General features: G+C 40.3%; 1 protein-coding gene across 2 annotated transcripts in view; it reads left to right on the top strand.

The window, feature by feature from the left end:
* Window positions 1-267: 267 nt before the first annotated feature.
* galnt13 (polypeptide N-acetylgalactosaminyltransferase 13) overlaps window positions 268-14366 on the top strand; it is a 62236-nt gene continuing 48137 nt past the window's right edge. For both annotated transcript variants that reach the window (XM_079562923.1, XM_079562924.1), the window contains exons 1-2: window positions 268-705; window positions 8386-8619. In XM_079562923.1, coding sequence (XP_079419049.1) covers window positions 8478-8619 — 142 coding nt within the window. In that variant the 5' untranslated portion in view covers window positions 268-705; window positions 8386-8477. The remainder of the gene's footprint in view (window positions 706-8385; window positions 8620-14366) is intronic.

Below are 14366 nucleotides of genomic sequence, written 5' to 3'. Positions count from 1 at the left end.
TTTAATTGTTCTATGTGACTTAATTCAGGCTATGCCAAAAGCTTCCAAAAAAACATATCTTCAACATATCTTTCCGTATAGGCTTGAAATATCAGGCTACTTCGCACAGCCAAATAGAAACGACATCCCAATATGAGCCCTGCATTACACTGTTCTTCATCTTCATGCCTACATTTACCATGCCGCTATGTGCCTCTCTGAGCTCCCCACTTCCTGGGATTACTTTGACTGACGCGTCCCGCGGCCAATCAGCGCGCAGCAGCTGAACAGCGGCAGCTCGCTCTGATCCGAGGTTAGATTGAACTGAATCTTTACCTCGCCTGTCCTCTGTGCCTCTTACCAACCATCAAATACTCTCCCGGGGGAGGAGAGAACAGGTGCGTGGCAAGGCGAATGCAAAAAACAAAACAAAAATCGTTCAATCCGAGGCGCATAAACAATGGAGTTTTTTGTCGTCCAGCTGCGTACGAACAGGTATGGAGCGGACGAGCTGATGTTGAACGAGCATCTCTGTGGCTCGTGCGCTACGGTGTGTTGAGAGATGGACTGTAACTTAGGTGTCGCTTCGAGGGAAAAATGCATGCTTTCGTACAGGGGCATTGATCGCAGATTAGGGCATGCGTCTGCGTTCAACACGTTGTTTTAGCGGCGAGACGTGAAGAAGAAGAAGACACTGCACCACCTCCACGTCTTAGAAACCCATAGGTAAGTGGCATATTGTCTTTTCTTTTTTTACCTGGCATTTTCTGTCAAATACTTGCTTTCACATCACACTCGACTGCAGACATTCTAGGACTGAAGTGCAGATCAGAGCCATGTATTGTGTTCCAAAAACATCCAACCAAGATATTTACCCATTCATATACATCTCCACTATTAGTTATTTTGTGCTAATTTGCTTACAAAAGAGGCCACAGCCAATTGACCTAATGGGCTTACAGGGATCAGGACAGTAATCACCTCCCACGAGGACAGCAGTGGGTATAGTACTAGTAGTTTAACATCTTCATGACTAAAACATGCAGGTTTTAGTGCATGTAATAGCCTATCTTCCAAAATAATATCATATTTACCTTTACCCTGAACTAAGTGTCTGTTATTTCAATCCAAATATCAACTGCAATGTTTGTACAGAAGTCTTAAGCGTTGTTATGTTACCTTGGATGCCATCTAAAAAGGACAAAGTAAAAAATATGAACAACTGAATTGTAATTACTTTTGGCACCTCACTTCTTTCTCTTTCTGTCTAAGTACAAAAGGTGTCATGCATCGATTCGGGGCGTGTCAGACGGTGTTACTGTCAAGTGGCTGGCAGCATCGTAAAGTGGGAGAAGTAAGCTTGATGAATGAAGGTTGCTAATAACAGTTTGAGCACAAAGGAGACGAATATAGCCTGTCATCTCCACTGTGAATTAGCGGCGTCTGGGAGAGTAAATAACAAGGGTGTGACGATATTGATTGTTGTTTATTTTGTCCGACTGTATTGATTGGAAAAAAGTTATTACTTACAAAAATGTTTGCTTTGGTTTCATGTAGCGCTTTTCTGCCTTCGTCAGGCCTGAAGCGCTTTACAGCAAGGAACCAGTCACCCATACACTCCCTCATTCATACACCAGTGTACGCAGACACTGGAGACAGGGTGGGTGAAGTGTCTTGCCCAAGGACACATCAACAATGTGCGCCTGCGGGACGAGACGGCCCGCTCTACCATCTGGGCCGCTGTGCAGTGATTCTCATTAGTTTGCCGTTGTGCTGGATTGCAGGCACTCCCTCACATGCGCAACCATCTTCTGTTGTCCAAGCTTGGGACTGGCGCAAAGAGGGGAGACACTTCTGGCCAATTGTGCAGAAAAGAGCGGTTATATATTTTGGCACAGCAGTGACTTGCATCTTTTCTGTTGCATTCAAACTTTTGACGAGGGCTTTGCTTTATCTCATTTTATTACAGTAAAAGGAAACTACTGTTTAAAAGTTTGGGGTCACTGAAAATGTCCTTATTTTTGAAAGAAAAGCACTGCTTTTTCAATGAGGATAACATTAAATTAATCATAAATACAGTCTAGACATTGTTGATGTTGTGAATGCCAATTCAATCTGGAAACAGGTGATTTTTAATAGAGCACCTACATAGGTGTGCAGAGGTGCATTTCTAGCAAACATCAGTCCAGTGTTGGTGCATTGTGTTAATCGTGTTATAGGGTAATAGATGATTAGGAAACCCCCAGGAATTGTGCTAGCACTGCTGAAAACTGTTGTGCCGATGAGAGAAGCTGTAGAACTGGCCTGGATGACCCCAAACTTTTGTGCGGGAGTGTACATATGGAAGAATTAAATAATTCAATATATCTATTATTATAATGATAAAAATAAATGCTTTACAGTCAAGTACTGTTAAAGAAGAAAACGGTTTCTTTAAATTCCTTCGAGTTGTAACTCCTCACCAAGTTGAGATTGCTCATAGATTTAATCATATAAAAAGTATAATTGCACAGCCCTACATTTGACTGTTTTTTTCGATTGAAAGGGGCAATTTTCAAGTCCAAAATAATTACAAGCTACAGCATTTGTTACAGTGTAGCGGCGGTTTCTAAAGCTTTTTGCAGTTTTTGCCTGTAGTCTCCACAAAGAGTTATATTTCTGCCTCAATTTATGAGAACGAAGTGTAATGAGGGTAATGAATCTACCCTGTCAAGATAATAATTGAACACGCCAGCACTAATTACACACTATTCAATACTGTTATAGCATACTGCAGGGGTAGGCCCTAGAGTATATATCGTCTGACCCCCAAGATGATGAAAAAATACTAAAAGGTACACTGGTATTAGTGAAAAGTCAGGGGAGGTTTCGTCAACCCATTACTTTGCAAACCTGCCTCCCCCTGGCATGTTATGTTTTAGTCAGAATTTGCAGCCCTAAATATCATCTCTGTATATTTTTGCGTTTCTACAAAAGTCCAAAGCAACATCACAAAAGAAACCAGGACCGTCCTTCAGATTTCAGTCATATCTGTTTGGAGCGTATTGCGAACAGAGAATAGTTTTAACACTTTGTCTGCGTGGAAGCGTTTGTGCAGATGGTTAGCTAATTGACTCCGCTGTGTGGTGTGACCAACGCTAAACACAGCTCTGTCACTGACACATCAAGCAGATGGAGCAAGATCTAAACAGACAGAATCACCATACATCTCTCTTTTTGAGACACTGTGACTTGTTTGCGTCTGTCTTCCACAGAGACTACCTCATTGAATACACATGGCTTATTTTAGACACACGAAATCCAAAACACAAATAGTACGGTCGCAAATGCTGCAATTAAGTATTTTTCTCTGCAGACACTTGAATAAGCCGCCTCTGGGGTTTTTGCATGAGATTCTTGTAGTTAAGAATTCCAAGCAATTACAATAAGATGTCTTTCCAAAAGCGATCCCCCCCGAACGCATTGACTTTCAGTTCAGAGCCGGACAGTTGGACCCCATGAAGTTCAGAGGTTAGGGGTTTGGCAGAAGTCTGAAGCTGGAAGGCCGGTGCAGCGTAAAGTCTCGATAGTGATTTGAATAAGTGGTGAAGAGACAGTGGCCAATGAAAATTGTCTCCCGGCGGCTGTGTCAAGGCGTGATGGACTTTCGGACGGAAAGGAGACAGAGAGGAGAGCAGACATTGTGCGGGATGTGACTGGAGTGCAAAGTTATTAAGAGTCTGAAAGTGAAAGACAAGAGATGTGCTGGCAGGAGCAGAATGGAAGACATTATCTTTCGTTTATAATGGAATCATTCACTTTCTAGTAAATGAAAAGAAGAGAATTGTAGTTTAGAGATGAATAAGATATCAGGTGGAGGGTGTAATCCTGTAACTATGGGCCTTAGTGTAGACACACATGGGACAGTAGCCAGTAGGTAATCGAGCTGATCAGCGAGGATGCATTACTGAGGTTTATCAGAGGGTTTGCAGTATGTTAAAAAAAACATATTTTATAAATTACCATTTAGAGAGGTGCTAAATTCACTGCTTAAAATTAGCACATACATGAAGTGTTATAGTTATACTATGTTGTTGCACATTTTTTATCATCAGAAACAGTTTATATTATCAGTGGTGCAAAATCCGATTTATAAATGATGCTAGCCTTTTAGCGTTTATGAAAAATACAAATCTCAACTGCATTTGCTCTCTGCATGGTATTTGTTATAACATGTGCAAATGCCTAGGAAATCACATCCACCCTGTGTTCATTTAGTAACATAGGGATGGGACGATAGTGAAATTTGGGGTCACGATTAACTTGGCCAAAATAATTGCGAGTAAGGATATTATCACTATATTTGCCTACGGTTTAAAAATTCACTGAAACTGCAGTAATGATGGTGATTGGGCAATTATTAAATATTCCTCTTCATTGTCTGCTGTAAATGTCATACTGAGTGGGACATAAAGTAAGTATTTAAAGGCACACTGTGTAACATTTTGGACTATGCTGTTGTATATCAATACAAAACATGCAGCTCATGAGCAGCTCGACACAGAAGATGCTATTTCTGCAGTGGGTAATGACAGAATGGATTTGGATGAGAAACTAACCTACTGAAATCTTAATACTAATGCTGACTGCTTTAGTCACATCTCCATGGAGACGCACCCACTTCCGGTAAATTTACCGGCACTGGTTGTCTGATGGATTTAGCGATTGTCTTCTAGCACGATAATCCTGATAATCAGAAAATGTGGCGATCGATTTGCTGCCACATTTTTTATTGCGATTTAATGATATTATTGTTTATCATCCCGTCCCTAAGTGAACAAAGGCTGAAATCATAAAGCCAGAAAGGAAAAAATAACTACTTTCAGATATAAGTGAATTAAATCTGTAAGAAATAAAGCCTGGCAAATTCCAAGCACTATTATTAATCTGTACACTTAGAGAGTACATGAACAAGTCCCAACCTTTTGTAAATACGTTCTTTTATTGGTCAGAAGTATTTGATATTTTGTAAAACAAATTGGAATCGTACAGTTTCAGACAAAGACTCTGAGGTTTGGTTTTGAACCTCTGTTTACTTTGTTAGCAGTTTACTCACTAGTATAAAGCTGGCTGATATTAGCTTTGTAAAAAAAAGAAGTTGTCAAATTATACAATTTATGCATCCATCTCTAAATAAATGTATTTCATCCTTCTCTGTCCATATGTTATTCTGATCTTTATTGCTTTCTTTCCGCTTTAGCAATAGTGTGCTGATTGTTGCTACCTGTAATGAATAAATAAACTCTCCGACAATATCAAATAGAGCCACATTCGAAGGCTTTTATTGTTCTTTTAATTGCTTATTTAAATGGAAACCCGGTAAACAAAAGCATACGGTAAAGTATAATGCAAAACAAATTGGTCGTGTCAATCCTCATCCTCATTAATATTCACACTGACATTTCCCACACTCTCGCCCGACTGTAGCTCTATATGCAACACTGTGCACCTAATCATTACCTCTGTGTGCATTCAGAGCGCGCTTAAAGATGCTGATGAAAATTGGCGCTTGTGAAGTGAGTTCAAGTTGTATGTAATTTGTTCCCGAGTGCGTTGCACATTTTCGACTGTTGGCTCATTATCCGTGTAAAATAGGGCTTTGTGTGGTGCTTATAGATCTGTTGTTGACGCATCCCTCACAGGTGGGGATTGCCATCGCGCCGGCAGTTACAGAGACAAACAGCTCCAAGGTGTGGACGCAAAAGTATGTTGAAATATAATATGGTTTACTTTATTGTCTGGAATCAGCGATCTCTACCAGGCCTGCCCGTGTGTGTACCGGAGAAGAAAGCATTTATTTGTATTGCAAGTGCCTTTGGCTATGGGCAGCTTTTCCATCCCTGGTACTTTCTGTTCTGTGCAAGCTTTCTAAGTACAGTACAGGCTTTTTAAGTGGCACTTGGTTAACAACACAAGTGGCCCGTCAGCAGTATATATTTTGGAAACAGTGGGTTTTGCTCTATAAATGAATATTGATTTATGCCCGGACTTAAGTGCTTCTATTTTCCTTCTGCTCAAACATACAGCACAGGTCTTTATTGTTAAAGACACCTTTTCCTCCTGAACATGGAAGTGTTTGGAATTTTATAGTTGTTTATAGTGCTCGGCTTACATGTGGAAGAAGATGTTTCCTCTCACCGGTCTTGTATCACTCAGAGCCAACTCTCTAACTTTTCACGCCTATGATTAACAGTTCTAGTGGCGCTGTTTCTCACTCCGCTGTATGATTCATTCACTTTTTTGGCCATAGTAGAAGGGTGCATATCGTTGTATTTGATGAGAGAAGAAGAAGAGCAAATCCTATGCATTTAATTATTTGCTAAATAATACATTTATATTAGATTATACTTTTTAAACATGTAAGAGTGTTAATCTCTAAGAAAAAAACTGCAAAATGTGGTGGATGTGCTGGACATTATCCATTGCGTGTCAGCTCAAACATGTCATCGCCTGCAGAATGTGGGGTTTCTGTTCATAATGCACCTATATATATTTAAGGCATACTGCATGTGATCTGAATTTGCTATTTTATTTATCGCACACACACTCTCTGCTGCTTCTATATTATGTTAATGATACCGCCGTTGTGTTTGATTTGGGGTTTTGGCTTACATACAAAATCTTGGATACCTTTTGAAATTTGCGAGGCCTTTGGGAAGACTATCAATCGTACATAAAGTATGTTAGACGTTTATAACATTGCAGTACGTGTCATGCCAAACTGTGGCCTCTTTGCACAAATTCTCATTGGTATTTAAGTGCTGCAGATGTTCTAACTCGATTTAAAGGAGGGATATTATGCAAAATCAGCTTTTTAGATGCTATGCTGCAATGTTGTTTTCTCATCACACACATACCTGGAGCTGTGTTTCGATCCACTTGTGCATTGTTGAGGACAGGCTTATGGGAGATCGTGTGAAAGTAAAACCTCTGGAGATTTAGTTTCAGCTGTATTGCATTTTCTAACCCAACAAAGTGTAAGATCGTGATAAAGATGTGTTTGAGATCAGTTCCAAATATCTGCGAAAGGCTTAATACACCCTCTTCTTTTTACGAAGTGGCAGAGCTGAAAACAAGTGAAGAGCATTGACTTTTGCAACAGAGACTGTGGAGAATGCGGAGGGTTCGGACTCAGTGGGATGTGGAAGCCAGTCTGGCCACTCATAGACTCTCAGCAGCCCACGGATCTGTGTGAAGGCCTGCAAACACAAGAAATCAAGGCTTTGGATGGACGAACCTCTGGGGTTTTCTTACTTACTCTTGTCAATGCATTATATTTTTGTCGGTTGGCTCTTAAGGCTATTGCCATACTCATTTGGTCTGTACACTATTTCGATTTTTGTTATTTTTATGTAATAGTGCTAATTGTTTTTACATTGATAGCATGAACAATTTGGAAAACCATCTTTGATATCATCACTGACTAAATACTTTTTATTGCACATGGATTTAGGTCACTTGTAATCTTGCATGCTGCAGGAGGAGAGTTTTTAGTAATGTGAAGCTGCCTTCCACATCTGGCCTGTATAACCTGCTTGCAATTGGATAAACATTCAATAAAAAAACAATGAAAACTCTGATGTGCACGCTGAACATAACTTTAGAGTCAGCAGGCTTTAAATGCAATTTGCAAAGGACTTAATCAGTCAGAAAAACTAAGTGTAATGCAAGTGATATTTAGCTAGGGTTTGATTTCCCTGAAAAAATGGATCTTACTAGGCTGCGGATTTAGTGTTATCAAACTTTGATGCACTTCACTTAATCAAAGAATATGAAGCCTAGGCGTAAACCTGGAAGACTGATTTCAGCATCGACTACCTGCAGCTAATGATCGCGTCTGCGAGGGTCACACCTCAGCCTATCAGCGCAGAGCCACACCTTTGTCACAGCTAATCATCACCCGCGATCCTGCGTTTTAGCTCCAGCATTCATGGCTCCTCAGCTTCTCAGCTGTGCTGCGACCCACCTCCACCCCTTCACCGCCTCTTCTGTCAATGACTTCACCCTGTTACATCCTTCACTGGTCTCCCAAACCACCACCAGTGTCCAGGCTCCGGGGTTAGACAGCCCTAACTCGGGGGGCTGATCGCCAAAATACTTGTGTCAATAAATCTTTCTAATCGCTGCTTTTGTCTCAGTCTGTCCAGGTCAAAATCTGTATGAATTAAGGCTGAATGATTTTGGAACATCACCCGCATGTCAGGGTTAGCTACTTTTACACATGATAAGATACGTTATATGGACATGGCATTGTCTCAATAATGGAAACATCTGCGAACTCTGACCATTTAAACCTTTTTGATTAGCCTTTACATGACTTCTCTATAATGTACTCTTCTGTGTCTCTCCCAGGATGACGCCTCTCAGCCAAACGCTCTTACCGATGCTCCTTCAGCACACACCGGCCCTCTCCTGAGCCTCTCTCTCCCCTGCCTCCTGGTCGGACGTTCTGAGAGGAGATGCGGAGGTTTGTGTACTGTAAGGTGGTGCTGACCACTTCTCTGGTGTGGGTGTTGGTGGACGTCTTCCTGCTGCTCTACTTCAGCGAGTGCAACAAGTGTGACGACCGCAAAGACCGCTCCCTGCTGCCCGCGCTCAGAGGTCAGTGTGCAGCTATACATGTATACAAATGTACAATAATACGGTAATATAAACATGGCATAGCAAGGGATGACGCATTTTGCTGCCCTGTTTTTATATTTTCACCTAGAAAATGCAACTGTTAGATTATAGTCGTTTATACCAGGTTAGGATTATGAATACAATATAGTAGGAATACCACTCCTTTTCAAATGCCAATATCAAGACGTAATGGATGTGGTTTTTTAAAATCAAAATGAATGTTGATTGGAGTCATGTGTTGCATAACCGTAATTCCAGTAAATACTTGAAACTGAGAGGTGAGGCGTTCATATTTTTCGTTCAGTGTAATGAGGTGCTTGTCCTGTTTACAGATAATTACCATCATTAACATTTTTAAGTACCAAGCTATTACAGAGCTTGGTAATAGCTTGGTAAGAGCTTCTGACTTGTTTTATTGACAAACTAGAGAATGCATCTTTCAATACCGCTGAAGCAAATGGTCAGGAACAGCGTGCGACTACAGTGCAGGGGGATCGGATCCATACTAGGGATGCACAGATCCAGATATCGGAACTGATACCCGAAAAAATATGATATCGGTTTAAATATCCGATACTGAACCGACACTAGTTTTGGCTCTCACCACTTTTAAAACACAACATTCACCAACTAAATCTAAGTGAAGTGTCATTTTGAAGGGCAGAGCCTGGAGAAGTTTATCCTCCACAAACTTAAATGCAGCAGCTAGCAAGGCCTTGGGAACCCAGGGTGCTGAGGGTGCTGGTGCCCCCTGGTGGATGGTTTGCGCATTACAGGCAATATCAATAGATAGAGGAAATAAGCACAGGAATAGCATTTTTGGGGGCAATCGTGTCCATCCTTACCAAAATATGTGCCCACCGCTCTGGCTGCTATTAACTGTATGCTAAAGTTAGCAGCAGCTAATCAAAGCTATTTCGTGGAATTTGTTATTAGAGGCCTATTGCTACTGCATACGTAATTTCTAATTAATTAATCTTATGCACAGCACACTGGGTTGTGTATCCTGATTGACTTTATGATCGAATCTGTTTCGCACATACGAAGCACAGCCACAAAGTTAACCATTTCAGACCGTACCCGACTGCCTCTGTTCAGTGAGCTCCACGGAGCACTCCTTCAATTGGAGCGCTCCTCCAATTGACAGAGCGCTCCTTCTCTAATGTCGGACAGAGGCTGGTCACTTCCCGGGAGCAAGGCCTGTGCTCGGGGCCTTGCTGAGCATGTTTCCTCTGGTCGTGCCTAAAAACAGTGGTGCACTAATGCCCCCCAGTGGCCCTGTTCCAATGACTATGGATCGGTGCATCTCTAATCCATACGCCATACCACATACAAATCTCGAGCTATAGGTTTATGGTCAGGAGTCCCTTTCTAGGGGATTGTCCTGTTGTACGTGTTTTAGGGTTGACGGGAGCATCCGGAGTGCACACCCAGTCACGAGGAGAACATGCCACCTTCAAATAAGACTGGTACCATTTTATAATGAAGTTTAGGTAGTGGTAATAATCCATAATCAGTGCAATGGACAGGATTTAGTTTGTTGGGTTTGCGTTGTGTCCATAGTGGAAATTCTATCCCGTTTGGACTGTGTACATTTGGGGATTTTTGGTTGTTTACAGTATGTCTGTACACAGTATTTTTAAAAGCCTCTGGATATCCAACTTTGCAATCCAATTGAGACCAGCCTGTTTGTTGTTGTTCAGAATAGTAAAAGTTTGAAGACACCTTTCCAACCTCACACTACATTCTTTTTGTCTTGAGAGCCCTCAGCAAAAAGATCCAAGACATAAGTATTAGCTATGATTTTAGACGGTAAGAGACATTTTTACTGTATTTAGGTCTTCAAGACAAAACAAATCAGCGTCTTCTCGAATGGCCACTGTTGAAGTAACTGGCTAACCTCAAAAGTCCCCCCTTTACTCCCTGCTTTTAAGAACTTCCCCTGGATCTGATTTGGACGTGTTGTTAAATAATTCATTCTGAAAGCTTCATTTCCTGTGCAAGGTGAAGAGACAAGCAAGCTTATTTTTACATACAGTATAAGCAAAAAAAAGTGGGGCAAGTGCAAGCTGTGGCAACGAAGTTAACATTTTAGGATGGCTGTGGTATAGTGCATGGTACAGAGAGGAGCCTTGCGTGCCGCGAAGTAAGCTGGTTTTTCCAAGAGGTTTGCTAAGCTGCTTTTAATGTTAGACAGAGAGACACATGTTACAGCACGGACAAGAAAGAAGTGGGTTAATGTTACACAGCCTTCAAACTGCAGCTATGCTAAGAATGTCCCGAAATAAACCAAATTTATTTCTATATAAAGATGACACAGAATACAGTATATTTTAACGCCATTCTAGACTTTAATGGACAGTGAGAGAGCGTGCCATGTATCAAACAAATAGCTTCATGTCATACTGTAAAGTGATATTAGCATTACTACTACAGAGATGGACTATTTTTACATTTGTAACAGCTGTATACGCAAACTAATCGATAGCTCAAATGAATCTGGAGCCCCAATCGTACATGCAGCCTCTTCTGATCATTTAAATGTTTATGTGTGAACAGATTTACTGGCATTTTTGTTCTGGCAAATTGCAGTGTCATATTTTATACTGTATGTTACGCATGCAGGTCCATGCAAATAATGAAATGTCATTGGATTAAATTAAATCTATGGCTAATTGCTTGGTTCTTTAGCATAGAGCCAATTCTGTGCCAAGGACTGTGCGTGGCTTTTGTGTTAAATGGTCTAGGAGCGGTTTTGTTATTAGTTTGCTTTTAGTAAAATCCATATTTATCTGTTTCTGATATTAAACAATAATGGAATCAAAATCAATGAGGAAAAATTGATTACCGTATTTTCCAGAGTGTAAGTCGCAGCAGCCAAAAATTGCCTAATGAAGAAAAAAACAACGTACGGTATGCTAACGTAGCACATTGATGGTTAGCTACATGAGGTATAAACAACATGTTAACGTCACATAAACAGTTCACATAACTATAGCTTAAAGAACATACCAAACTCTCGATCTCACTCCAAATCACTAAATCTAAAATTGAAATCTTCGCCCTTGGTGTCACTTCTGGCAACTACCTGGGCACTGAGGCGTAACTGCATCGTTGACAAACCTCTCCCGGCAGCACGTCGTTCAAGCTCTCATTTGTCCAGTCGTTCCTCTAACTGTGGCCATCTCGCTTTAGCCCATGATTAGCTTTGTTTTGTTTTCTTCTTTCGCTCACTCCAAACTTTCTTTCTGCAGCTCGATTAGCCTGCAGTGCCCTCTAGGAATTATATATTTGAATTAAAACATTAAAAAAAAAAATCACGGAGTAAGACGCACCTCCTGCCAAACTATGAAAAAAAGGGCGACTTATAGTCCGGATAATACAGTATGTTTATTGTTGTTATTATAGATAGAAAAACAGATGCTTTTTGCTCAACATGGCACTAAAATATGTTTGAAAAAAGGGTAATAAGCCATAAACTATCATCAGCTTGCAATGCAGTTTTTGTTGTGCAGAAATAATAATCTAATAATACAAAACAAATGATTGAGTCAGAGGTGTATAAGCCACAATTTGAAAAATAAATAACAACACTTGCTATGTGTAACTAATTGAAGTCTGCTTTAAAGCTTGAGGAAATCTATTTTTGTCCATATTGTTACATATAGCAGTTGTTTTCTGCATTTCAAATAATATTGCAACACTGGGATTAGCTTGTTAATGCTGAAGGAAGTTGGACGAGCTTTTCATCACTTTGAACAATTTGCAAACTCCATGGTGTTTTCACAGCGTGATATCGAGAGTGTGCAACTTCCTGCTGCGTGCTGTATGGAAAAAACATTGTGATTCAGACAAAGTCACACACATTGTAAAGCATTCATTGTTAATTTAACATGTGTCCCTGTTCTTAATACTGCTTACAAAGAACAAATATAACTCACAGAAGATGACAGAAAGCATCACAAAAGGGGGGATTTATGTAAGGTTAATCTATGACTGTGGTCACAAGTCCACAAGAGTTCTGTTGAAGCTCAATAGCTTATTAAAGGTTTGATGTACTGGACAAACAGAGAACAGTTGGTCTCCCTCAACAACAAATAGGTTTCTTTCTTTGTTGATCTTGGAAAGAGACAGTTTCTGTTGTAGTTAAGTATTTTAATAACGTTCATTGTAATCTGTTTTTACCATTGGTGAAAGTTGCTCAAGGGGCAATTTCAACACTTTTGAGAAATGTCACGACGCTCTGTAGTCTAAATATGAAGCACAATAATTAGTTCTGTAAACATACAAGTGCTTGTCATATATTACAATATCATGAAAAAGTGCATTCACTTCTGTTATTCAACTTAAACCGTGAGACTAATATGATATAATGATAGATTCATTACATGCAAAGTGAGATATGTGTAGCCTTTATTTATTATAATTTTGATGATTATGGCTCAGCTTGTAAAACCCCAAAATTAAAAATCTCATAAAATTTGAATATTTTGAAAATGGACTGTAAGCCATAATCATCCAAATTATAACAAACAAAGGCTAGTCACTTTGCATGTTATTATATCTTAATTTTACATTTTAAGTTGAATAACAGAAATAATTGAACTTTTTCATGATATTCTATTCATATCACACCTGTATGTAACCGTCAAGACACTGCACAGACAGATATTTGCAAAGACGCGGGTTTGGAGTGTTTGGGATCCCAAATGACATGGATAACCTGATTCAGACTCTGTTTTCCTTCCTTTCTGTGGTCCGTCTCCAAAGCATTCCTCAGATTCTGATTGCGTGTGGTGTGTTTTGCCTCCTGCCTTTGCTCTCTTTCATGGTGCGCTGTCTTTTGATAAACAGTGTTTACCCCAAATAAAGGGGGCGTTACTATTGCAATTTGTGTTAAATAATTCAGAATGTGTTTGGAAAGTTAGGAATGAGTTTGGGCCGAGGTTAACAGATCAAACTTCAACTTAACTTTTTCCCTCTGTCACGGTTTGTCATGAGGGCTTTGAGCATTAAAAATGTAAATACAGTTAGGTTGTTTTGAGCGGAGTATTTCTTTCCTGAGTGGAAGTTACAGAATTTGAGCTGACGTTGACACTGTAAAGCTATAAAAGATTCCATTGTCTAATGTTTAGAGGGGCTTGTACACAGTAGTTGAACGTAGTTTCTTTCTGTACAGTTGGTTCAGCCTGGTATGAATCTGCAGATGCGTGTGAGGCGGGGGTGCAATTTAAATGAGGCCAAGCCACTAACCAGACAGGAAGTGACTCAAAAAGTATTGTTCATGAAAGACATACTGTAGGTACGGATATACAGTGGTCCAGTGGTGGGGAAAATTGTTCACTCTTCAAGGACAGAGGACGACATATTTGTGATTGAGGTAGAATGCAAGGAAAAAAATGAAATTATAAAAATCTGGTACTAAAAGCGCAAATCTAAATGGGCTGTCAGAGCAGAGGAGTAGAAGAAGAAGCAACAACAAAACATATTTAAATGTAGAAAGTTTAGAGTCAGACTAGAATTCTCGTGTCATACCTTGACATGCTTTGGCTGCGCTCGGATGCTGTGCTCGGACGTGGCGAGTGATGTTGCCGTGATGTGTGTGGACAGCTGATTTAAACAGATTTGGGATTCTGGAGACGGCAGTAGAGTGCAGCAGTAGCACGTCAAGGTGCAACACACACACAACAAAAATACTGGTCTGGCAATCGGAAATTTTAGTGCCC

The sequence above is a fragment of the Gobius niger genome (genome assembly GCF_951799975.1).
Source record: "Gobius niger genome assembly, chromosome: 9".
NCBI lineage: Eukaryota > Metazoa > Chordata > Actinopteri > Gobiiformes > Gobiidae > Gobius > Gobius niger.
The sequence above is the reverse complement of the archived record's forward strand: the minus strand, read 5'-3'. Positions and strand labels throughout refer to the sequence as shown.